General features: G+C 50.3%; 1 protein-coding gene across 3 annotated transcripts in view; it reads right to left on the reverse strand.

Annotated features, from left to right (window-relative positions):
• The window catches only part of LOC137306496 (pyruvate carboxylase, mitochondrial-like), a 1,155,436-nt gene that overhangs the window by 932,453 nt on the left and 196,270 nt on the right, over nt 1-26,713 (reverse strand). For all 3 annotated transcript variants that reach the window (XM_067975757.1, XM_067975758.1, XM_067975759.1), the window contains one exon: nt 2,483-2,601. In XM_067975757.1, coding sequence (XP_067831858.1) covers nt 2,483-2,601 — 119 coding nt within the window. The remainder of the gene's footprint in view (nt 1-2,482; nt 2,602-26,713) is intronic.

Raw genomic sequence — 26,713 nt, forward strand, 5'->3', positions numbered from 1 at the left:
CCTTTATCCGTGCTCAGGATTTGTCAGTTAGCAAGGATTTACCCTTTTAGCTTTCCCAGAATGACTGCACAGTGCTTCCAAGTTATGTAGCCAAACATGGCATTAATTTGCCATGTTTGGCTAAATAAGATCCCACAGATTGTTAAAGAAAAATCGTGTTTAACTAAACAGATAGAGTTTTTTGATGAGGTAACACAGAGAGTTGATCAGGGCAATGCAGTTGATGTTGTGTATATGGACTTTCAAAAGGCGTTTGATAAAGTGCCGCATGGTAGGCTTGTCATCAAGATTGCAGCCCGTGGAATAAAGGGGGCAGTAGCAACATTGCTACAGAATTGGCTAAGGGTCAGGAAACAGAGAGTAGTGGTGAACAGTTGTTTTTCGGACTGGAGGGAGGTGTACAGTGGTGTTCCCCAGGGGTCGGTGCTGGGACCACTGCTTTTCTTGATATATATTAATGACTTGGACTTGGGTGTACAGGGCACTATTTCAAAATCTGCAGATGACACAAAACTTGGACGGGTAGTGAACAGTGAGGAGGATAGTGATAGACTTCAAGAGGATATAGACAGGCCGGTGGCATGGGCGGACACGTGGCAGATAAAATTTAACGCGAAAAATGCGAAGTGTTACATTTTGGTAGGAAGAACGAGGAGAAGCAATATAAACTAGAGGGCACAACTCTAAAAGGGGTACAGGAACAGAGAGATCTGGGGGTATATGTGCACAAATCGTTGAAGGTGGCACGGCAGGTTGAGAAAGTGGTTAAAAAAGCACATGGGATCCTAGGCTTTATAAACAGAGGCGTATAGTATAAAAGCAAGGAAGTTATGATGAACCTTTATAAAACACTGGTTCGGCCACGACTGGAGTATTGTGTCCAGTTCTGGGCACCGCACTTTAGGAAAGATGTGAAGGCCTTAGAGAGGGTGCAGAAGAGATTTAATTGAATTATTCCAGGGATGAGGGGCTTTAGTTACATGGATGGACTGGAAAAGCTGGGGTTGTTCTCCTTGGAACAGAGAAGGTTGTGAGGAGATTTGATAGAGGTGTTCAAAATCATGATGGGTCTGGACAGAGTAGATAGAGAGAAACTGTTCCCATTGGCGGAAGGGTCAAGAACCAGAGGACATAGATTTAAGGTGATTGGCAAAAGAACCAAAGGTGACATGGGGAAAAACTTTTTTTTACACAGCGAGTGGTTAGGATCTGGATTGCGCTGCCCGAGGGGGTGGTGGAGGCAGATTCAATCATGACCTTCAAAAGAGAACTGGTTAAGCATTCAAAAGGAAAAAATTTGCAGGGCTATGGGGAAAGTGCGGGGGAGTGGGACTAGCTGGATTGCTTTTGCATAGAGCCGGCGAGGACACGATGTGCCGGATGGCCTCCTTCCGTGCTGCAACCTTTCTATGATTCTAAATAGCAAATCGTAGAATGGTTACAGCACAGAAGGAGGCCACTCGGCCCATCGAGCCCGTGCTGGCAATGAGTGAAACACCAGTGCATCCAGTTGGTTGAGTGCGGAACGTTGGCCGAGATACCAGGAGAACTCCCCTACTCTTCTTCCAATAATGGCCGTGGGATCTTTTACATCCACCTGAGAGGGTTTAATGCTTCGTTGCATTAAAAAAAATTCTCCTCATCTCCTCCCTCTGGTTCTTTTGCCGATTATCTCAAATCTGTGTCCTCTGGTTACCGACCCTCCCGCCACTGGAAACAGTTTCTCCCTATCTACTCTATCAGAACCTCAGATAATTTTGAACACCTCGATTAAATCTCCCCTTAACCGTCTCTGCTCTTAAGGAGACCAACCCCAGCTTCTCCGGTCTCTTGACAGGTCACTGAAGTCCCTCCTAAAACAAAGGGAAAGAACGTCGCTCAAGCCGAGTTGGCAAAACCTTTTAAGAGAAGTGACTCACTGGTGGCAAAAATTAACACATTTCACGACGCAAATTTGGACAAGCTGATTGGTAAGTCAGAACAGGAGAAAACACGCACACACACGCATGCACGAACATACACGCACGCACACACACACACGCACACACACACGCACGCACGCACACACCTATCAAACAGACAGCTCCATTTAGCGCCAGTGGAACTGTGCAGCTGCATTCATTTGCAAAATTAAAAACGAATTAAAAAAAACCCTCACAGAATATAATTAAATGTTTAGCACCTAAAACAGAGTCCTGTTTTTGCGTGTGCCTCTGCTTTGCCTGCTAGCGAGCACCCGATCCTTGAAAAACACAGCGAAAGAGAAACGAGGGCGGTAAGAAAGAAAGCCCTCGGCGGCAGAGTGTTACATGTAGGAATGCCCCAGGAGGGACGTCCAGCAGCCAAGAGTGTTCGTGTAGTTGCACAGTGATCACAGAAGCTATTTCCTCGAGTGGCCCGTGGCGATTCAATCACCTCGTTAACTCCACCTAAAATGCTTGCAGATTTCCCCATTACCATTAATTAGCGATGAACCACTTACTCAGTAATTTCTTCAGTGACTGTGTGCTCCACTTGAAGCCTGGAGTTGACCTCGATGAAAAAGTACTTGCCGTGTTTATCGATGAGAAATTCCACCGTGCCGGCATTCTCGTAGCCCACCTGAAACGAGGGAAGAGGGAAAAAAAAAGGTTTCTGTGGGATCCGATACATAGCCACAGGAGTAGGCCACTCAGCCCCTCGAGCCTGTGCCGCCATTCAATGAGATCACATCTTTGCGCTCTCACAACCTCACCGAGAAACGTCAAAGTCTCTGCTCAAAGACCAAGTCCCGTTCTCCCATCACACCTGCGCTCGCTGACCGACATTGGCTCCCAGTCCACCAACGCCTCAATTATAAAAATTCTCATCCTTGTTTTCAAATCCCTCCGTGGCCCTCCCCGCCCCGCCCCGCCCCCACTATCTCCGTAACCTCCTCCGGCCCCGACAACCCTGCGAAGTCTCTGCGATCCTCCAATTCTCTTGTCCATCCCCCACTCCCTCCGTCCCACCGTTGCCGGCTGTGTCTTCAGTCGTCGAGGCCCTGCGCTCTGGAATTCCCTCCCGAAACCTCTCCGCTTCCTTTCAGACTCTGCTTAAAACCCACCTCTTTGACCGAGCCTTTGGTCACCTGTCCTAATATCTCCTTACGTGGCTCGGTGTCAAATTTTGTTTGATAATCGCTCCTGTGAAGCGCCTTGGGGCATTAAAGGCGCTATATAAATGCAAGGTGCTGCTGAAGTTGCTCCCTGTCAACTGCGTTACAAGGATCCCAAGTGAAGTGAACATCTAGTTTCAAACCCATTTCCTCAAGGAGTTACAAAACCCCTTAATTTATCACTAAACTCGACAATCTCACCCACCCAGACAAGGAAGCATCACCCTGGAGTGCAGGGGATGGTTGGGCAGGTCCATGGGGTTGGAACTCTATCCTAGATCTAACCCGAGACTGGCAAAAATGGAAAATACTCAATTGATCCAACAGCGGCTGCTGAGGTCAAGAATTCTGTTTACAAACACTTTCTGGATGCGAAGCCTGGTGTTGCGGAGAACATGATTCCAGGGGAGTGATGCCACCAATCAGAAGAACAGAAGCTCAGTGAACTCTGAGAGATTCCCACTTTAATTAGACGCGCAGTTCAGAGGGCGGGTTTATTGAGTGGACATTTCTTCGTTGGCAGGAGGTGACGGAACGGACAGGTGACACGGACCTCTGCAGAGCTGGTGCACAGGAATAGTGGCACTAAATAGGTGGACAACCAGCTAAGCTTTACTCCCCAGCATTTACATAGCACCTTACACGACCTCAGGACGTCCAATGACGTATATTTGAGATGTAGTCACTGTTGTAATGTCGGGAAACGCGGCAGCCAATTTGCGCACAGCAAGATCCCACGTACAACGATGAGATAATGAGCAGATCATCTGTTTTTTTTAGTGATGTTGGTTGAGGGATAAATATTGGCCCCAGGACACCGGGGAGAACTCCCCCCTGCTCTTCTTCCAATAGTGGCCGTGGGATCTTTTACGTCCACCTGAGAGGGGCAGACGGGGCCTCGGTTTAACGTCTCATCCGAAAGACGGCACCTCCGACAGTGCAGCTTGGGGGAGGGGGGGGAAGGCTTGGGGAAGGGCATGGGGTCGGAATGGGGGAGGAGAGAGAAGGCATGGGGGAGGTGGGGGAGGACGTGGGGGAGGGCAGGTGGGCAAGGGCGAGGAGGAGGAGTGGAGGAGGAATGGAAGAGGGCGAGAGTGAGGGGAAGGTGAGGGGAGGGCGAGGCGAGGGTGAGGGGAGGGGAGGAGGAGGGGTGGGCGGGGATGTGGTCGAGGGTGAGGAGGAGGGGAGGGCGAGGAGGAGGGGAGGGGAGGGCGAGGAGGAGGGGAGGGGAGAGCGAGGAGGAGGGGAGGGGAGGGCGAGGAGGAGGGGAGGGGAGGGCGAGGAGGAGGGGAGGGGAGGGCGAGGAGGAGGGGAGGGGAGGGCGAGGAGGAGGGGAGGGGAGGGCGAGGAGGAGGGGAAGGCAGGGCGAGGAGAAGGGAGGGGAGGAGGGGAAGGGAGGGTGAGGAGGAGGGGAAGGGAGGGCGAGGAGGAGGGGAAGGGAGGGTGAGGAGGAGGGGAAGGGAGGGCGAGGAGGAGGGGAAGGGAGGGCGAGGAGGAGGGGAAGGGAGGGCGAGGAGGAGGGGAAGGGAGGGCGAGGAGGAGGGACGGGAGGGCGAGGAGGAGGGACGGGAGGGCGAGGAGGAGGGACGGGAGGGCGAGGAGGAGGGACGGGAGGGCGAGGAGGAGGGACGGGAGGGCGAGGTCGAGGGTGAGGAGGAGGGGAAGGGAGGGCGAGGAGGAGGGGAAGGGAGGGCGAGGGCGTGGGTCGGCGAGGGGGAGGGCGAGGAGGTGGAGGAGGAATGGAAGAGGAAGGCGAGAGGGAGGGAAAGGTGAGGGGAGGAGAGGAAGTTGGGAGGGTGGGGGTGAGGAGAAGGGGAGGGCGAGGGTGAGGAGGGCGAGGAGGAGGTAAGGGGAGGGCGAGGTCGAGGGTGAGGAGGAGGGGGAGGGCGAGGAGGAGGGGAGAGGAGGGCGAGGGTGAGGAGGAGGAGAGGGGGAGGGCGAAGTTCTCTGACATATTTCCATCTTTCTCTTAACCCACCCACTTTTTGTTATATCTTCCCGCCCAGCCACCAGCCCGGTTCTGGTGATGAAGGAACTCCCTCTGAAACCCGTCATTTTCCTCCACTGTCCTGCTCCTTATTTCCAGTGTTTTCTGTTTTTGCACGTTACAGATTTTGCTGTTTGTTTGCAGCACACCACCACCCAGTGGCGAAAATCAGGTACAGAAAACAGCACAACTGTATCATGGAGTTCACTTCTGGCACCACACAGTGAGGAGTGGATATGACAGGCTAACACTTGGGAACATAGGAACAGGAGTCGGCCATTCAGCCCCTCGTGCCTGCACCGCCATTTGATAAGATCATGGCTGATCTGTGATCTAACTCCATATACCTGCCTTTGGCCCATATCCCTTAATACCTTTGGTTGCCAAAAAGCTATCTATCTCACATTTAAATTTAGCAATTGAGCTCGTATCAATTGCCGTTTGCGGAAGAGAGTTCCAAACTTCTACTACCCTTTGTGTGCAGAAATGTTTTCTAATCTCGCTCCTGAAAGGTCTGGCTCTAATTTTTAGACTGTGCCCCCTACTCCTAGAATCCCCAACCAGCGGAAATAGTTTCTCTCTATCCACCCTATCCGTTCCCCTTAATATCTTATAAACTTCGATCAGATCACCCCGTAACCTTCGAAACTCTAGAGAATACAACCCCAATTTGTGTAATCTCTCCTCGTAACTTTACCCTTGAAGTCCGGGTATCATTCTAGTAAACCTACGCTGCACTCCCTCCAAGGCCAATATGTCCTTCCGAAGGTGCGGTGCCCAGAACTGCTCACAGTACTCCAGGTGCGGTCTAACCAGGGTTTTGTATAGCTGCAGCATAACTTCTGCCCCCTTGTACTCTAGTCCTCTAGATATAAAGGCCAGCATTCCATTAGCCTTATTGATTATTTTCTGCACCTGTTCATGACACTTCAATGATCCATGTACCTGAACCCCTAAGTCCCTTTGGACATCCACTGTTTTTAACTTTTCACCATTTAGAAAGTACCCTGTTCTATCCTTTTTTGATCCAAAGTGGATGACCTCACATTTGTCTACATTGAATTCCATTTGCCACAGTTTTGCCCATTCACCTAATCTATCAATATCGCTTTGTAATTTTATGTTTTCATCTACACTGCTTTCAATGCCACCAACTAAAGAGGGTTTGTGAATCACCATGGCACCACTCATGGCCTGAGGATATGGCCAGACTGTGCATTTGGTGAGCTGCATCTGGGTGGAGGGGCAGCGTAGCCTGTGGCCCAGGGTAAGGGAAGACCCTGGGTTCACAGGCAGACTGTGACAGCTGTTGGAAATCAGGTAAATGTCCTGATGGATTGGTGAGTTGCAAACATGAGTTAAAAAGGGCACAAGGGATGATATCCTCAAATTATGGGCGGTGAGCGACCCACCTGGGTCAGAGTGAGCAGTGAGTGACCTACCTGGGTCAGAGTGAGCAGTGAGTGACCCACCTGGGTCAGAGTGGGCCAGTGAGTGACCTACCTGGGTCAGAGTGGGCCAGTGAGTGACCTACCTGGGTCAGAGTGGGCAGTGAGTGTCCCACCTGGGTCAGAGTGAGCAGTGAGTGACCCACCTGGGTCAGAGTGAGCAGTGAGTGACCCAACTGGGTCAGAGTGAGCAGTGAGTGACCCAACTGGGTCAGAGTGAGCAGTGAGTGACCCACCTGGGTCAGAGTGAGCAGTGAGTGACCCACCTGGGTCAGAGTGAGCAGTGAGTGACCCACCTGGGTCAGAGTGAGCAGTGAGTGACCCACCTGGGTCAGAGTGAGCAGTGAGTGACCCACCTGGGTCAGAGTGAGCAGTGAGTGACCTACCTGGGTCAGAGTGAGCAGTGAGTGACCTACCTGGGTCAGAGTGAGCAGTGAGTGACCCACCTGGATCAGTATAGCATTCAGCACTGTTTTTTTAAAAAATTCTTTCTGGGGATGTGAGCATCGGCCGGCATTTACTGCCCATCCCTGGTTGTCCTGATGACAGTCAGCCACGTTGCTAGGGGACTGGAGTCACATATATGCCAAGACCAGGTTAGGACGGCAGGCTTCCTTCACCGAAGGACATCAGTGAACCAGATGAGCTTTTACGACAATGGTCACTGTTACTGGGAACAACTTTTTATTTCCAGATGTTTTAAACTGAATTCAAATACTCAAACTGCCCGCAATGGGATTTGAACTCACATTCTCGAGATCACTAGCCCATGCCTCTCGATCACTAGTCCAGTAAGATAACCACTACACTACCGTGCCCGTCACATGTAAGAGACTGATTCACCAGGTGGGATAGGTGGCAAAGCATTAACCTAGCGTTGCTGAATGGCAGACAACGGAGAATGATGGTGGTGGGAAGAGAGGCCAGAGTGGAAACCAGTTGCTCGAGAGTCCCAAAGGGGTCAGCCTTGGTGTCATTCTTTATCATTTTTATAAAATGGTCAAAGGCTGGGTATTCTGCGGCGAGTGACTCACCTCCTGACTCCCCAAAGCCTTTCCACCATCTACAAGGCACAAGTCAGGAGTGTGATGGAATACTCTCCACTTGCCTGGATGAGTGCAGCTCCAACAACACTCAAGAAGCTCGACACCATCCAGGACAAAGCAGCCCGCTTGATCGGCACCCCATCCACCACCTTAAACATTCACTCCCTTCACCACCGGCGCACAGTGGCTGCAGTGTGTACCATCCACAGGATGCACTGCAGCAACTCGCCAAGGCTTCTTCGACAGCACCTCCCAAACCCGCGACCTCTACCACCTAGAAGGACAAGGGCAGCAGGCGCATGGGAACAACACCACCTGCACGTTCCCCTCCAAGTCACACACCATCCCGACTTGGAAATATATCGGCCGTTCCTTCCTCGTCGCTGGGTCAAAATCCTGGAACTCCCTCCCTAACAGCGCTGTGGGAGAACCTTCACCACACGGACTGCAGCGGTTCAAGAAGGCGGCTCACCACCACCTTCTCAAGGGGCAATTAGGGATGGGCAATAAATGCCGGCTTTGCCAGCGACGCCCACATCCCATGAACGAATAATAAAATAAATGACTTACGAGAGGGAATGCTGTGCAAAGTGTTTAAATTTGTGGACGACACTAAATTGGGTGTCGCAGCCAACAACGGTAACTAAGGAACTTGAACAGGATAGGTCAAAGGGCAGATGGCATTTAACATGGGCAAATGTCAAATCCTGAGAGTAGAAGCGAGAATCTAGATTATACATCAATTGAGGATGTGTCTGAGGGAGCGGAGCTGAAAAGAGATCGGTGGGTTCAGGTGAAGCTACTCCTCCCAAGTTCACTGCTCCCAGGTGGGGAATATTGGGAGGTTTCGCTAAGGGGGTCAGTTGTAAGTCTAAGGAAGTGACGTCAAGAGTTATATCTGGCCTTGGTGAGGCCACACCTGGAGGGAATACCAGATCTGGTGTTCAGTTTGGTTTGGTGTTACAGGAAAAATGCAGAGGGAATCCAGAGGGTGGATATGGGGCTGATTCCTGAACTCAGGGGGCTGGGTTATGAGGAAGGATTGTCCACACGGACCTTACTCTCTGGAACAGATTAAGGAGAGGGGGGAGCTCTTCCATATTTAACATTTTCCCAGAGTGGAGAATTTAGATCCAAGAAAGTCCTTCCGCAGGGCACAGGATTTCAGGATTGGGGGCGCGAAATTTCTGGATTAGGGGGCGCAGGATTTCGGGATATGGGGACATGGGATTTCGTGATATGGGGACACGGGATTTCGGGATATGGGGACACGGGATTTCGGGATTAGGGGACACAGGATTTTGGGATGTGGGGACATGGGATTTCGGGATATGGGGGTGCAGGATTTTGGGATGTGGGGACACAGGATTTTGGGATTGGGGAGACAGTTGAAAGTGATAGTAAGGAAACATCTTGTCAATAGTGACCATAATATGACTGAATTTGAAATTAGGTTCGAGAGGGAGATGGGAGAGTCACAAACCAAGGTTTTAAACATAACTACGGCAAACTTCGAGGAGGATGAGAAATGAATTGACCGCAGAAAACTGGTTTGACCTGTTAATGGGTAAACCGACAGACAAACAGTGGGAAGCATTCAAAGAAGTTTTTCATACAATACAAAACCAGTACATACCCCTTAAGGCATTAGCTCCACTTGTGCAGATAAGCAACAAATGAGGTAAGAGACAGTAGCAAGCTAGAAGAAAAGGTTTGCACAAATGCAGGGCAAAGTGGAAATCCAGCGGACTGGGACAGCTATCAAAAGCAACAAGGGGAGACAAAGAAAGCAAAAAGGGAGAGCGAAATAAACTTGTACGGGCTATCAAAGCGAACAGTAGAAGTTTTTATGAAGGTATTAAGAGAAAGAGAAGGGTAAGGGGGAATGTGGGCCCATTAAAGACTGATGCAGGTGAGGCTATAATGGATCATAAGGAAATGGCAGACTTGTTAAATGAGGACCTTGTGTCTGTTTTCACAGTGGAGGAAGAGGACAAAATGCCAGCGCGAAAAGAGAACCTAAAGATAAGTCATGGGGTGGAACGCAGTGAATTTAATAAGTAAGAGAAAAGGTAATACAGAAAATAATGGGACTTAAGGTAGACAAATCTCTAGGACCTGACTGTCTCCACCCCAGGGTACTGAAAGAAATAGGTGAGATTGCAGATGCACTGACCATAATTATCCAAAGCTCTCTAGATTCAGGAATTGTACCCTTGGATTGGAAAATTGCAAATGTCACTCCATTATTTAAGAAGGGAGGGAGGGAGAAACCAGGTAACTACAGATCGATCAGTCCATAGAATCATGGACTCTTACAACACAGAAGGTGGCCATTCCGCTAGTCCAACTAGTCCCACTCTTTCGCCCCTGCAATTTTCTCCCCTTCAAGTATTTATCCCATTCCCTTTTGAAAGTTATTGAATCTGCTTCCGACATTTCTTGAAAGCCATGTGTTCCAGATCGTAATAACTCGCTGCGTAAAGAAAATTCTCCTCATCTCACCTCTGGCTCTTTGCCTTAAATTACCTTAAATCTGTGTCCTCTGGTCACCGACCCTCCTGCCACTGGAAACAGTTTCTCCTTATTTACTCTATCAAAATCCATCATGATTTTGAACCCCTCTGTTAAATCTCCCCTTAACCTTCTCTGCTCAAAGGAGAACAATCCCAGCTTCTCCAGTCTCTCCACATAACTGAAGTCCCTCATCCCTGGTCCCATTCTAGTAAATCTCCTCTGCACCCTCTCCAAGGCCTTGACATCCTTCCTAAAGTGCGGTGCTCAGAATTGGACACAATACTCCAGCTGAGGCCTAACCAGTGATTTATAAAGGTTTAGCATAACTTCCTTGCTTTTGTACTCTATGCCTCTATTAATAAAGCCCAGGATCCCATATGCTTTTTTTACAGCCACCTTCAAAGATTTGTGTACATACACCCCCAGGTCTCTCTGTTCCTGCATCCCCTTTAAAATTGTACCATTTAGTTTATTTTGCCTCTCCTCATTCGTCTTACCAAAATGCATCACTTCACATTTCTCGGTTTTAAATTTCATCTGCCAGGTGTCTGCCCATTTCACCAGTCTGTCTGTGTCCTCCTGAAGTCTGTTACTATCCTCCACATTGTTTACTACTTTCTGAGCTTCGTGTCATCTGCAAACTTTGAAATTCTACCCTCTATACCCAAGGCCATCAAATATACATCAAAAAGAGCAGTGGTGCTAATACTGACCCCTGGGGAACACCACTGTCTACCTCCCTCCAGTCTGAAAAACAACCGTTCACCACCACTCTCTGCTTCCTGCCCCTTAGCCAATTTCGTATCCACGCTGGCGCTGCCCCTTTAATCCCAGGGGCTTCAATTTTGCTCACAAGTCTCCTGAATAGCAGAACTCCGCCAACATGCAACAGTCGAGTCACACACTTCGAACTCAGGGGGAAAGAGGAAGAAGAAAAGTTACATCTAACGTTCATTCATTCACTCGGGAGCAATTCAAGGTTGGCAGATGGTTTGAATCGACAGTGTGGGTACCTGCCTGTCATAAGCATCATGGTTCGCAAGAGAGGTTAGAGGGATATTTTGGACCCATGGCAGCATTTTAATTCAGGCGTCAAATTCTCTCACCATTTTGTCTGGCAACGTGCCTGCATTTTATTCATCGCCAGCCAATAATTCTCAACGCATCGCCACAGGGTTTGGCATCCCACCAAATCGCTCTCGCCAACATTTAAAGAAATGTGTCTGTGTGGCATTTCGTCCTCCATGAAGGTGAGGGGGGGAAAGGGGAAAAAGGAGGGGAAATGAAGACTGAGGTGCAAAGGGGAGTGGGATGAGGGGAGGAAAAGGCAGGAAGAACAGATTACCAATGCAGAAGCTAGTGTTAATATCTTTGTATTATAAGAATGTATTCTGCGTGATAGAGGCTAACACTTGGTTTAGATTAGCCCGTTAGGATTCCGCAGGGATATGCTGAGTAAGCTGGAGGTGTCAGGTTAATGCAACTTAAGAAGCATCAGAGGGCTTGTGTAAGAATTATAGCTAGTTTGGAGCCAACACGTTGCGATTTCAACGGTTATCTTTCTGTTAAGGTGTGATGTTTATAAGCGTGTAAAATTGCGCTGCCTTCTACATAAATGAAACCCACATTCCAGTGAGAACGGAGGGCATGTACTGCACCAGTGCCTTCAGCTCGGGTAGTAACATACGACACATAAAGATCACTAAAATGACCCTCGTCAGGTACAAAAAATAATCTAAAAGGATGTTAGTCTTTTAACGAGAGGGCTGGACTATAAAGGGGAAGAAGTTTTGCGTCAGCTACATAAAGCCCTGGTTAGACCACATCTGGAGCACTGTGTACAGTTCTGGGCACCGCACCCTAGAAAGGATCGATTGGCCTTGGAAAGAGGACAGTGCAGATTCACCAGAATGTGACCAGGGATGCAAGGGTTAGATTGAGGAGAGATTATACAAACTAGGCTTGTATTCATAGGAACATAGGAACATTGGAACAGGAGTAGGCCATTCAGCCCCTCGTACCTGCTCCGCCATTTGATAAGATCAGGGCTGATCTGTGATCTAACTCCATATACCTGCCTTTGGCCCATATCCCTTAATATCTTTGGTTGCCAAAAAGCTATCTATCTCAGATTTAAATTTAGCAATTGAGCTAGTATCAATTGCCATTTGCGGAAGAGAGTTCCAAACTTCTACCACCCTTTGTGTGTAGAAATGTTTTCTAATCTCGCTCCTGAAAGGTCTGGCTCTAATTTTTAGACTGTGCCCCCTACTCCTAGAATCCCCAACCAGCGGAAATAGTTTCTCTCTATCCACCCTATCCGTTCCTCTTAATATCTTGTAAACTTCGATCAGATCACCCCTTAACCTTCGAAACTCTAGAGAATACAACCCCAATTCCCTGGAATATAGAAGGTTAAGGGGTGATCTGATTAAGGTTTTTAGGATTTTGAAAGGAATTGATAGGGTCGATAGAGAGAAACTTTTTCCCCTGGTGGGGGAGTCTAGGACAGGGGGACATCACCTTAAAATCAGAGTCAGGCCATTCAGGAGGGAAGTTAAGAAACACTTCTTCACATAAAGGGCGGTGGAAGTGAGGAACTCTCTCCCACAAAAAGCAGTAGATTCTAGCTCAATCAATAATTTTAAATCTGAGATCGATAGATTGTTGCTAGCCAAGGGCATTAAGGGATATGGAGCCCAGGAGGGTGGATGTAGTTAGGTTACAGACCAGCCATGATCTCATTGAATGGCGGAACAGGCTCGAGGGGCTGAAAGGCCTCCTCCTGTTCCTATGATAGATCTAGAGCAAGTCACCTGACATTGTCAATCTCGGTGTATAAATAGGCTCATTTTCAGTAATTCTTTGGTATTCCATGCTGAGAACATGCCTGGATTGGTTAGTAATTCATAGACCACGATGGTTATCCTACCTGTAAGTATACAGACGTATAACTTACTCGTACTTCCCGTCGATATTCATAAAACCAACAAGTTGATTTATCTCTAGCATCTGAACCTATATAATTTGGATTAATCTATGGGTTGATCTAACAACTGGGAGGAAAGGAAGGAAAAAGCAGAAATGAGAAGGACAGGAACCATGTATGAAAAGCAAAAATATCTTCCGGAACAGAAATTCCCAAGTTTCAAAACAATACAGCTGAATGTGATTATAAAACTCACATATTCCTTCAGTTTTGGGACCTGAAGGGTACGATTTTGCCCCGTAAAATTACATCACCATTTCCATCATGGATTTCATGCAACAAACCCTCGGTTACCGTAGAATCATAGAAATTTACGGCACAGAAGGAGGCCATTCGGCCCATCGTGTCTGTGCTGGCCGAAAACGAGCTATCCAGCCTAATCCCACTTTCCAGCTCTTGGTCCGTAGCCCTGTGGGTTACGGCACTTCAGGTGCACATCCAAGTACTTTTTAAATGCGATGAGGATTTCTGCCTCGACCACCCTTTCAGGCAGTGAGTTCCAGACCCCCCCCCCCAGGGTGAAAAAATTTCTCCTCAGCTCCCCTCTAATCCTTCCACCAATTACTATGTCCCTTGGTCATTGACCTCTCTGCTAAGGGAAATAGGTCCTTTCACTCTATCTGGGCCCCTCATAATTTTATATACCTCGATTAAATTCCGTAGATTCTGAAAAACACCAAAACAGCAGCAATTCCCTTTCAACAATCACAACTTGCATTTATATAGCGCCTTTAATGTAGTAAAACGTCCCAAGGAGCGTAAATCAAACAAAATTTGACACTGAGCCACATAAGGAGATATTAGGACAGGTGACCAAAAGCTTGGTCAAAGAGGGAAGTTTTAAGGAGCGTCTTAAAGGAGGAGAGAGAAGCGGAGAGGTTTAGGGAGGGAATTCCAGAGCTTAGGGCCCAGGGAGCTGAAGGCACGGCCGCCAATGGTGGGGCGAAGAGAGTGGGGGATGCGCGAGAGGCCGGAATTGGAGGAGTGCGGAGATCTTTTAAATATTGATGGGGTCTGGGCAGGGAGGGGCTCTGTCAGCTCACACGGTTTGCTTGACTTATTTTAAACAGAAAGGATTTAGAAATGAGTTAAGTGGTGTGTTTTAAATGAAAGTGATTTACCATCCTCCTTACAGCCATATTCCACAGCTGCTGAGGCAGAGGTGTTTCTGTGTTAATGAGCCTGAAAATGTGTTTCACTAACAAGCGAGAGTGATAGCTATTTTGTTATCTCGCCTCCAGGCTCCTACAAACATCCCCCTCTAATATCCTTGGGATGTCCCGTGGGCCCTGTGCCAAGATTTCACTCTGGGTGGTGGGGGGAGAGGGGGCAAATAGCTGGTTTTACTGACGAGTTACTGAATGGGGAAAAGGTAATAACAACAGGCCACCCAATAGTAACAAAACAGGGGCGGGAAAGGCCCATGTTTAAGGTGAGTCTGAGAAGGGAGCACAGAATGAGGCCATTCGGCCCATCGTACATTTGTTTTATTAAAAAGTGCATTGGAGTCAACGGGCTCAATTTTGAAAAGGTGGCGGGTTGGCGGGGGGGGGGGGTGAAGGTGCCCGCGGCAAACCCGAATAAACAAAGTTTACCGTTTCCGACGCGATCGCGTGGTGATTGCCGTCAATAAACGTGCTCTCCGGGTTTCGCGCCCGGCAGCTAGCCAGATTGAGAGGCTGACGGCCGTCAGGAGCTGCTAGGCGAGGTGTAGTGGGGGGGAGGGGCGGGGGGGGAAGAGAAGGAGAGAGAGAGGGAGAGAGAGAGAGAGAGAGAGAGAGAGCAAGACGTAATCCAGCGCTGGAATGGAAGATCAGGGGGGGTGGGGGAGTAGAAGATCGGGGCGGGAGTGGAGGGGAGTAGATCGGGGGGGGGAGAGGGGTAGATCGGGGGGGAGGGGAGGGGAGTAGATCGGGGGGGGAGAGGGGTAGATCGGGGGGGAGGTGAGGGGAGTAGATTGGGGGTGGAGAGGGGTAGATCGGGGAGGAGGGGAGTAGATCGGGGGGGGGGGGAGGGGAGTAGATCGGGGGGGGAGGGGAGTAGATCGGAGGGGGAGGGGAGTAGATCGGGGGGGAGGGGAGTAGATCGGGGGGGGGAGGGGAGTAGATCGGGGGGGAGGGGAGGGGAGTAGATCGGGGGGGAAGAGGGAAGATCGGGGTGGAGAGGGAAGATCGGGGGGAAGAGGGGACGATCGGGGGGAAGAGGGGACGATCGGGGGGAAGAGGGGACGATCGGGGGGAAGAGGGGACGATCGGGGGGAAGAGGAGTAGATCGGGGTGGAGAGGGAAGATCGGGGTGGAGAGGGAAGATCGGGGGGGGAGAGTGGAAGATCAGGGGGGGAGAGGGGAGGATCAGCGTCACATCGGGGGTTGAAGGTGGGGAGATCGGAGAGGGAGACATCGGTGGGGGGGGGGTGAAGTGGGTGAGATCGGAGATGGAGACATTGGGGGGGTGAAGAGGGGGAGATCAGGGGGGTGAAGTGGGTGAGATCGGAGAGGGAGACATTGGGGGGGTGAAGAGGGGGAGATCGGGGGGACATCGGGGGGGTGAAGAGGGGGAGATGGGGGAACATTGGAGGGGTGAAGAGGGGAAGATCGGGGGACATCGGGGGGGGGTGGAGAGGGGACGATCGGGGGACATCGGGGGGGGGTGGAGAGGGGAAGATCGGGGGGACATCAGGGGGGGTGAAGAGGGGGAGATCGGGGGGAGATCAGGGGGGGTGAAGAGGGGGAGATCGGGGGACATCAGGGGGGTGAAGAGGGGGAGATCGGGGGGAGATCAGGGGGGTGAAGAGGGGGAGATCGGGGGGACATCAGGGGGGTGAAGAGGGGGAGATCGGGGGGACATCAGGGGGGTGAAGAGGGGGAGATCGGGGAGACATCGGTGGGGGTTGAGGGGGGGAGATCGGGGGTACATCAGGGGGGTGAAGAGGGGGAGATCAGGGAGACATCGGGGGGGGTTGAAGAGGGGGAGATCGGGGGTACATCAGGGGGGTGAAGAGGGGGAGATCAGGGAGACATCGGGGGGGATGAAGAGGGGAAGATCAGGGGGACATTGTGGGGTGAAGAGGGGGAGATCGGGGGGACATTGGGGGGATGAAGAAGGGAAGATCAGGGGGACTTCAGGGGGACATTGGGGGGGTGAAGAGGCGAAGATCGGGGGGACATCAGGGGGGTGAAAGGGGGAGATCAGAGAGACATCGGGGGGGATGAAGAGGGGGAGATCAGAGAGACATTGGGGGGGATGAAGAGGGGAAGATCGGGGGGACATTGGGGGGTGAAGAGAGGGAGATCGGGGGGACATTGGGGGGTGAAGAGGGGGAGATCGGGGGGGACATCGGGGGTGGTGAAGAGGGTGAGATCGGAGAGGGAGACATTGGAGGGTGAAGAGGGGGAGATCAGGGGGACATCGGGGGGGGTGAAGAGGGAGAGATCGGGGGGACATTGGGGGGGTGAAGAAGGGAAAATCAGGGAGACATCGGGGGGGGATGAAGAGGGGAAGATCGGGGGACATTGGGGGGGTGAAGAGGGGAAGATCAGGGGTACATCGGGGGGGTGAAGAGGGGAGATCAGGGGGACATCGAGGGTGGTGAAGAGGGGGAAATCGTGGGGACATTGGGGGGGTGAAGAGGGGGAGATCAGTGGGACATCAGGGGTGGTGAAGAGGGGGAAATCGTGGGGACATTGGGGGGGTGAAGAGGGGGAGATCAGTGGGACATCGGGGGTGGTGAAGAGGGTGAGATCGGAGAGGGAGACATCGGGGGGTGAAGAGGGGGAGATCAGGGGGACATCGGGGGGTGAAGAGGGAGAGATTGGGGAGACATCGGGGGGGTGAAGAGGGAGAGATCAGAGGGACATTGGGGGGTGAAGAGGGAGAGATTGGGGAGACATCGGGGGGTGAAGAGGGAGAGATCAGGGGGACATTGGGTGGGTGAGGAGGGAGAGATCAGGGGGACATTGGGTGGGTGAGCAGGGAGAGATCGGGGGGACATCAGGGGGTGAAGAGGGGGAGATCGGGGGGACATTAGGGGGGTGAAGAGGGGGAGATCGGGGGGACATTAGGGGGGGAGATCGGAGAGGGAGATATCAGATATCGGAGCAGGGTGGAAAGATCTGTTGATTTTGTGTTTTAACTTCGTGCAATGGTTTGTTCTTTAATTTATTTTGTTTCTTTTTGCCTCTAACAACATTTTAATGCTAACCACGTGTTGCTGGCATTTCAGTTTCCCTTATACCTTGGTAAGATTAAGAATACGAGACGGCAGGGAAGATTAAAATAAAATAAAACCCTTTTTAATATTGCCGCAGCTTGTGTATATTATCAGGCCAATAAGAAACACTGCCTTTGGTGTCACCATTCAGAAAGGGCTGGGTCTCCTGATAATTGGGATTCAGTTGCTTATTGATAATGGTGAGTTAGCGAGTCGTTTCAAGTTAACAGTGCCCCTTTGCTTGAGTGACAGAGTAACTGCCCTCACTGCTAGCAGCAGGGCACTGAATTATTCTATCAAAGTAAACCATTCCTTGGCTTTAAGTCCCTGAATAGTAAGTTATCCCAGCCTGAATTCAATCTTTCGAAAGGAGAAAGAAGAGAAGGGGGGAAAAAAAAATCTCGTACATTCACGTGGGTAAAAGTTTGTGCAAATCGGGTGGCGTTAGGTCTCAGTGGCCATTCTTAATGCACCGTAGTAGGGAAGCATTTGCAGGCTTAGGAACGGAATCAGCATTTGTTGGTCCAGCAAATCCGAAGGGGCTGCAGCACAGAAATAGACTAAATCCTCCAGTAGACCCACATCCATCGGTACCGTTTCCACAGCAATAATTGCAAAAAGAACGACTTCCATTTATACAACCTCAGGACGCCCCGAAGCACTTCACAGCCAATCAGGTTCTTTTTGAAGTGTGGTCACTGTTGTAATGTAGGAAACACGGCAGCCGATTTGCGCACAGCAAGATCCCACAAACAGCAATGTGATAATGAGCAGATAATCTGTTTTTAGTGATGTTGGTTGAGGGATAAATATTGGCCCAGGACACCGGGGAGAGCTCCCCCCTGCTCTTCTTCCAATAGTGGCCGTGGGATCTTTTACGTCCACCTGAGAGGGGCAGACGGGGCCTCGGTTTTAACGTCTCATCCGCAAGACGGCACCTCCGACAGTGCAGCACTCCCTCAGTACTGGGCTGGTGCTTCAGGTTAGATTTTGTGCTCAAGTGTCTGGAGCGGGGCTCGAACCCACAGTCTCCTGACTCAGAGGAGTGACTTGCAGTAAACTCAGTCGCTGTGAGTAGAGCTATGGCTTTATAATAACTGTTCCTGCCAACGCTGGCTTGTCTCACCAGCTGGCTACAAGAGAAGGCTAACGCAAAATGATACACATTTTGTTCCACTAAAACAGAATTCCAGATGTTAAAATACCACCTCATGTTGACTGGAAGTATTACCCATTTTACCTCCTGTCGTATGTCGTGTCTGTTATCCGCCCGTGGGTAGCAAATCGAGCTCGAGCAGTGAAAGAGGAAGTTTCACTGCCAATAACCCTTTCTCTCCCTCTTTCTTTTTCCCCGTGCCAAATTAATTTCAACCCACCACCCCCCGCCATTTTTCTCCTGCCGTCAACAGAATTGGAATCGTTCTTTCGGTGGGAATTAAGTCCAAGAGCCTCAGGTCAAAATAGAAGTGGTCCAACAACCAATGCCTGGATCACATTCAATCTTCGGGCTAAAATGAGTCTTCTAAGAGAACAAATAAAATTCACAGGGATCGAAAAGTTCAAATGAGAATAAATCCGTTTCTGGAGGACCAGGTTGGGGTTCTCATCGGACGCCAGGAGAGGCTCGAGAAGTCTCCCGTCTTCTTTCATAAGAAAGTGACCGCCGTCGAAGAAATATGCTAAGACTGAGATCATGTACAGGACTGGTTTCCAACTGTAGTTAAACTAAACATTGAGGATTAACCAAGGTACGTGGTGCCCAAAGAAGAGTTTCCCAAGATGAGATCTGGTGCTCAATGGACAAACTTCTTTCACCTCAGATTGTGCGCTCAAATCATAGAAGGTTTAAGAATCGAAGAGGGGAAGGGAGGCTGTGAGTGAAGAAACTTTTCCACTGTCAGACCATCAAATGAAAGTTGGTGGAATATAGGTGACGCATTTGAGATCTCTGCTGTGTTGAAGTGAAATCAGGCAAACAGCTCCAGGATTTGAGACAGGAACAGTACTGATGGGGAGGCTGAACCAGCTCAACGGAAATTGGGAGCGCCCAAGTGAGAAAGACTTGGTCGATGTAATGTGTGACTACTTTCTCACTCAACGCCTCAGGAGGTTACACGAGGTAGCTCTCCGAGGCTCGGTTCTTGTAAGCGTCAAGGCAACGATTGCGGGAATAGCAGTAACTGAACCTCCAGGTAGTAGTGAGCACAGCGAGATATCTGACTTGGGGAGCAATGAAGGCACAAATCAAAATGTGATAAATAGCTTCATAGCTTAGTTTCATAGACTGAGGGACATTACTCATGGATAAATCTGTTGAGGACATATGGGCTCGCTTGAAAACATTACACAGGGCATGCAGGGCAAGTGTAGATCCAGCTGAAAAAAAGGCGAAGTCAATAAAAATGCTCTGGAATGGATGTATAGGACAATTAAAAAGGAGATTATGGAAAAATGATTCACAATCCCCAAAGCCTTTCTACCATCTGCAAGGCACAAGTCAGGAGTGTGATGGAATACTCTCCACTTGCCTGGATGAGTGCAGCTCCAACAACACTCAAGAAGCTCGACACCATCCAGGACAAAGCAGCCCGCTTGATTGGCACCCCATCCACCACCCTAAACATTCACTCCCTTCACCACCGGCGCACTGTGGCTGCAGTGTGCACCATCCACAAGATGCACTGCAGCAACTCGCCAAGGCTTCTTCGACAGCACCTCCCAAACCCGCGACCTCTACCACCTAGAAGGACAAGAGCAGCAGGCACATGGGAACAACACCATCTGCACATTCTCCTCCAAGTCACACACCATCCCGACTTGGAAATATATCGCCGTTCCTTCATCGTCGCTGGGTCAAAATCCTGGAACTCCCTACCGATCAGCACTGTGGGAGAACCTTCACCACACGGACTGCAGCGGTTCAAGAAGGCGGCTCACCACCACCTTCTCAAGGGGCAATTAGGGATGGGCAATAAACGCTGGCCTTGCCAGCGATGCCCACATCCCATGAACGAATGAAAAAAAATAACAGTGTGAGGTTCTGACTCCCAGTTGCCTTCCAGAGAACGGAGCAGACTTGGGGTTAAAAGCACAGGTTCCCGATATCATGATGTCTTCAAGGGGCAACACCCTCTGTGATTTTTTGTTCCAGGACCTCCGAGGTGTACGGAGGACGCTTGGAATGAAGAGCGAGAACGACAAATAGTTCCACTGAAGCCTCATGGCAATCGGAGCAGACTCGTCAGGGAGACTGCAGTTTAGACAAACATCAGCTGGAAAAGTCAAGAGACCCTGAGGCAAACATTATATCTAGGTTTTGTCTCAGTTTAACAGCCAGCTAAAGCCTGAAGCTAAAGTCTTACCCAAATCTATCCTGATGCACAGCTATAAATGTCATTCTAGTCTCCCTGGTGACAGGCTCGAGGGGAAGCCCACAACACATAATTTTTAAATCATTACGGACTGAATGACTGGTTCAGCTTGTGTTTGGCTGACAGTTCCTTTTTTGAAGAGGAGACTGAGGGGTGACCTGACAGAGGTCTTTAAGATTATGAAAGGGTTTGATAGGGTAGACTTAGAGAAGATGTTTCCACTTGTGGGGGAAGAGACCAGAACTAGGGCCCATCAATATAAGATAGTCACTAATAAATCCAATAGGGAATTCAGGAGAAACTTCTTTACCCAGAGAGTGGTGAGAATGTGGAACTCGCTCCCACAAGGAGTAGTTGAGGTGAATAGAATAGATACATTTAAGGGGAAGCTGGATAAACACACGAGGGAGAAAGGAATATGCTGATAGGGTGAGATGAAGTAGTGAGGGAGGAGGCTCGTGTGGAGCATAAACACCAGCATGGACCAGACGGGCTGAATGGCCTGTTCCTTTGCTGTAAATTCTATGTAATTCGATGAATTTGAATGATGAGACATTCAAAACCTACGGTAATCCTGGTAGATCTTCTCCAAAGTATAAAAAGGGTATTTAGCCATTGGAAAATCTCGGAAAAGCAACCAATGTCAGTTTGGCAAAAAACAGACAGGTTGATGTTCCTGATAGGAAAGGGAAACAATGATGTGCATTTAGAAGTTATAGTTAGTTCTTAGAGTTACAATCTTTTATTATTTTATCATCTCGAGTAGTTAGGCAAGATGTTCCACTGTGAATATATAACCCTGCATCACTGTTAGATTGTTCTCTTGTTTATCACTTGTGTATAAATTCTTTTCATGCTTTACATTTTAAATGATGATCTACCTCTTACAGTGGGATCTTACGGAGGGACAAGACAGTCCAATCCCTAAAGGCAATCGCCCAACGGGGTTTGCTGTTCCTTTACCCAGGTGCGTTACCGAAAGCTTGCCTAGATCTCACGGCAAAGATAGACTCTGTACAAGGGAGCTTGGAGGGTTGGGATTCACCTGTTAAAACAATCTAAGACACAAGACCCAAAATAATCTAGGGTAGGAAGGCCAGAAAAGACCCAAAAATGTAACAGTCCCTCCGCCCCCTCGAGCTCTTACCCTCTCAAATGCTAAATGTGCATACAGACTGATGGTTTGCACCGTAAAGGTGTCCACCGTGACTCTCGCCTCTGAGTTAGAGTCTCTCTAGAGACTTGAGCACAAAATCCAGGCTGACGCAGTGCAGTACTGAGGGAGTGCTGCACTGTCGGAGGTGCCGTCTTTCGGATGAGACGTTAAACCGAGGGCCCCGTCTGCCCCTCTCAGGTGGACGTAAAAGATCCCACGGCCACTATTTCAAAGAAGGGCAGGGGAGTTCTCCCCGGTGTCCTGGCCAATATTTACCCCTCAGAACAACACCGAAAGCAAATTAACTGTTCATTGCTGTTTGCGGGATCTTGCTGTGCGCAAATTGGCTGCCTTGTTTCCTACAATACAACAGTGACCACACTTCAAAAGCAAACGACTTTGGGACGTTCTGAGGTCATGAAAGGCGCGATACAAATGCAAGCCTTTCTTTTATTTTTGAAATAAGCGCGTTCTTAAATTTAAATAAAATTCCAGGTTGCGTGCGGTTGTGTGCAAGTTATTTAAAGTTACTCATCGCCTCCTTTGAAACTAAAATCTTAATGAATCACGGGACTAACTAAACAAATTTACTTCCAGAAATTCTTCCGGGAGCAGACCAAAGGCTCTCACTGTTCTGCAACAGCCCTTCAGTGTCAGCCGCTCAAATACCAGGCGGCAGGCAGATCAAGGAGTGAACGTGCCGAGCTTTTAGATAACCCTGGGTTCCATTATATAAAAAAAAACAAATTACTTTTTAAAACCAACGCATTTTGCCACAACTTCAGAAAATAATTATCTCAAGTATAATCATTAAAAAGGGTTCAGTGTAAACATGTTTACGGAGAGAGCAGCAACACCCATTCTCTCCACACAAAAAGAGTGAGAGTTTTTGCACCTAATCTCAGAAGCGATAATAGCAAGGAAGCAGATTTCCAGCTGCGGGCAAGAGAACAACAGCTGTATTCGGAGAAGCGGGGTGATGACCTGTGCTGTACCAGGACACTGAGAGTGAGGAGGTGAATTGAAGGACTGTTCGCCCGTGGTTCCATGTCACACTGCAGGGAGATTCTGTTGGTAATACTTCATCGCGGCTCACATGTGACTTGGAAGGGAAACCTTGCTGTTTATATTTTCGTCCCGTTTGCAAAGCTCCCGGTCCCCGTCCCCTCCTGACAACGTTAAACCCCGAACTGGGGGTGGAGAAAAAGAAAGAACTAGCATTTCTGCAGTGCCTTTCACGAGTCCCAAAGTCAATGAAGTGTCGTCACTGTTGTAACGTAGGCAGCCAACTTGTGCACAGCAAGATCCCGCAATCAGCAATGTGATAATGACCGGATCATCTGTTTTGAAGCGATGTTGGTTGAGGGATAATTGTTGGCCCAGGACAGCGGGGGGAAGTCCCCTATGGGGAGGAGTCCCACGCATGCCAGTATCTCGTCCAAGAGACGACCGCTCAGGCGTTGGCGGCTGGTCGAATGCGGAGAGCGCCGGACGAGCCCAGCTGGGTCTGCGTCCGATGGCCTCGCGGGGAGAGCTGGATCGTGGTTAGCAGCGGGAAGTCTGGCTAACGTCCCGCTCCTTAACCCAGAGGCGCTGAGGCCAACAACATGTATATGCCGAGCGCCTTTAACATAAAGAGCGTCCTGAGACGCCTCATTGTCAGGGGTAAGGAGAATGGGTGCCCGTCATCAGCACCTGAGCTAAGATCGGCTAGCCCAAGGTCGATCGGGGATTGAACCTGCTCAGTGGGTTCGACACGGCGCCTCAACTCCCCGAGCAGGAGAAGCCTGCTGCCCTTCTATACAATTTGGTAGCAGTCCGCTGCTTTGCGTCTCCCAGCCAATTGTCCCCTCTCCTTCCTCTGGGAAGTCTCGATGTCATTTCCACATTTCAGTAAGTATCAATGCTTTCTGTTTGGGAATGGATCAGTTTCTCATTCCCCGACCTGCAGTGAGAATATGCACTTTACATTAATCATCCTGTCACGAAACATTCTGCCCAAAACTGGCAATCCAATTTCTTCCAGTTCTGGGGAAAGGTCATCGACCTGAAACGTTAACTCTGTCTCTTTCTCCACAGACGCTGCCTGACTTGCTGAGCATTTCCAGCATTTTCTGTTTTTATTTTTCCTTAGTTGGGATTCACCCATCTCTCTCTATCTATCTCCGTCTCTGTCTCTCGATCACTGCCTCCCTCTTTTTGTCTCTCTCTCTCTCTCTGTCCATCTGTGTCTGTTTCTGACTCTGTCTGTCCCTCTGTGTCTCTCTCTGTCCCTCTCTCCCTGCTTGTCTCGATGTCGCTCCCCCTGCCTCTCTCTCCCTCTCGCTCCCTCTGCCTGCCTGTCCCTCCCTCGCTCCCTCTGCCTGTCTCTCTCTCTCGCTCCCTCTGCCTGTCTCTCTCTCGCTCCCTCTGCCTGTCTCTCTCTCTCGCTCCCTCTGCCTGTCTCTCTCTCGCTCCCTCTGCCTGTCTCTCTCTCGCTCCCTCTGCCTGTCTCTCTCTCGCTCCCTCTGCCTGTCTCTCTCTCGCTCCCTCTGCCTGTCTCTCTCTCGCTCCCTCTGCCTGTCTCTCTCTCGCTCCCTCTGCCTGTCTCTCTCTCGCTCCCTCTGCCTGTCTCTCTCTCGCTCCCCCTGCCTGTCTCTCTCTCGCTCCCTCTGCCTGTCTCTTTCTCTCGCTCCCTCTGCCTGTCTCTCTCTCGCCCCCTCTGCCAGTCTCTCTCTCGCTCCCTCTGCCAGTCTCTCTCTCGCCCCCTCTGCCAGTCTCTCTCTCGCCCCCTCTGCCAGTCTCTCTCTCGCCCCCTCTGCCTGTCTCTCTCTCGCCCCCTCTGCCTGTCTCTCTCTCGCCCCCTCTGCCTGTCTCTCTCTCGCTCCCCCTGCCTGTCTCTCTCTCGCCCCCTCTGCCTGTCTCTCTCTCGCTCCCCCTGCCTGTCTCTATCTCGCTCCATCTGCCTGTCTCTCTCTCGCTCCCTCTGCCAGTCTCTCTCTCGCCCCCTCTGCCTGTCTCTCTCTCGCCCCCTCTGCCTGTCTCTCTCTCACTCCCTCTGCCAGTCTCTCTGTCGCCCCCTCTGCCTGTCTCTCTCTCGCCCCCTCTGCCTGTCTCTCTCTCGCTCCCTCTGCCTGTCTCTCTCTCGCTTCCTCCGCCTGTCTCTCTCTCGCTCCCTCTGCCTGTCTCTCTCTCGCTCCCTCCGCCTGTCTCTCTCTCGCTCCCTCTGCCTGTCTCTCTCTCGCTCCCTCTGCCTGTCTCTCTCTCGCTCCTTCTGCCTGTTTCTCTCTCGCTCCCTCTGCCGGTCTCGCCCCCTCGACATCCATTTGCCTTACCCCTGACAGTGAGGTGCCTTGGGGCCCTCTTGATGTTAAAGGCACTCTGTAAATGCTAATTGTTGTTCTGCTCCCGTCCTAGAAATTTACGTGTGGCAGAAAACCTTGGAATCACTCGGCAGGTCAGGCAGCATCTGTTGAGAGGGAAAGGTCGGGTTTTAGTGTTTCAGGTCAATGATCTTTCACCAGAAAGGGTCCGACGAAAGGTCATCGGCCTGAAAGGACTCTCTCTCCACAGACGCTGCCTGACCGGCTGAGTGTCTCCGGCATTTTCTGCTTTCATGTCAGATTTCCAGCATCTGCTGTGTTCGTCAGAAAACCATACCCGTTCGCAAACCCTTCACAACGGTCAGCTTCTGTACAGCCTCTCGTTTGTCTTCTCAAGAGAGAAAAGTCCCAGAATACACTTCGTTGCTCAGGCCTCTGCGTTATGGTACCATCTCCACCAGCCCCCCCTCTCCAATGAAGCAGCATCACCCTTGAAGTCGGTCGACCAAAACCGGATACTGCCCGTGGTCTCATTCTCCCCGTCCACGGGGTTTCCGCCTAATCCAGACCGGAAACAAACTGGGCCCATGTCCATTTTCACCAAGTTCTCTTTCGCATAAAAAAAAACCGGCACTGCTTCCCACTGTGTCATTTCTATCTCTATAAAGTAATCTGTATCTCTGTATGCTTTACCCAACCAGCGCCATTGTGATCCCTATGATATCATCACCTCTCTCTCCCTCCCCATTTCCCATTTTATCCATGGTATTCTCAGCATTCCTGTGTCGATCATTGAGGCGTCTGTTCCTTATACTGATGTGTTTATTTATTTTGTCATTATTCTCCATGAGGTCCCACCCTTCTAGAAACACAGAAAATAGGAGCAAGTGTAGGCCATTCGGCCCTGCCCCGCCATTCAAAATGATCATGGCTGATCGCCTAACTCAGTACCCTGTTCCCGCTTTTTCCCCATATCCCTTGATCCCTTTAGCATTAAGAAATATATCCATCTCCTTCTTGAATACATCTAATGACTTGGCCTCCACTGCCTTCTGTGGTAGAGAATTCCACAGGTTCACCACCCTCAGCTGCTGCTCTGTCCCATAACATCTAGCTTCTGTATCTTTTCCACCTCCATCGCTCGTGATAATCCCCCTTTCCAGGTCGGCTTCTCCGTGCCGTATTAGTTTAAATCCTCCCCTCTCTGCATGGGCACTGGGACTGGCTCTGTGCAGGTACATTTTGTCCTGTCTGTATAGCTTTCCCCATCCCAGAGGTTGCCCCAAGGCTCCAGGAATCCAAAGTCCTCCCTTCTGTACCGTCGTCCTAGCCAGACACTGACCTGACTAATCTGCTTCTCCCTAACTTCTCATCTGCACGTTCCCCTCCGAGTCACACACATTTCCTCATTTGGACATATATCGCCGTTCCTTCATCGTCACTGGGTCGAAATCTTGAAACTCCCTGCCTGACACCATTGCGAGAGCACCTTCGCCACACGGGCTGGAGGGGCCATGCCCTGTGATAAAGGCCAACATCCCATCAGCCTTT

This window comes from Heptranchias perlo, chromosome 43, assembly GCF_035084215.1.
Source record: "Heptranchias perlo isolate sHepPer1 chromosome 43, sHepPer1.hap1, whole genome shotgun sequence".
Lineage (NCBI taxonomy): Eukaryota > Metazoa > Chordata > Chondrichthyes > Hexanchiformes > Hexanchidae > Heptranchias > Heptranchias perlo.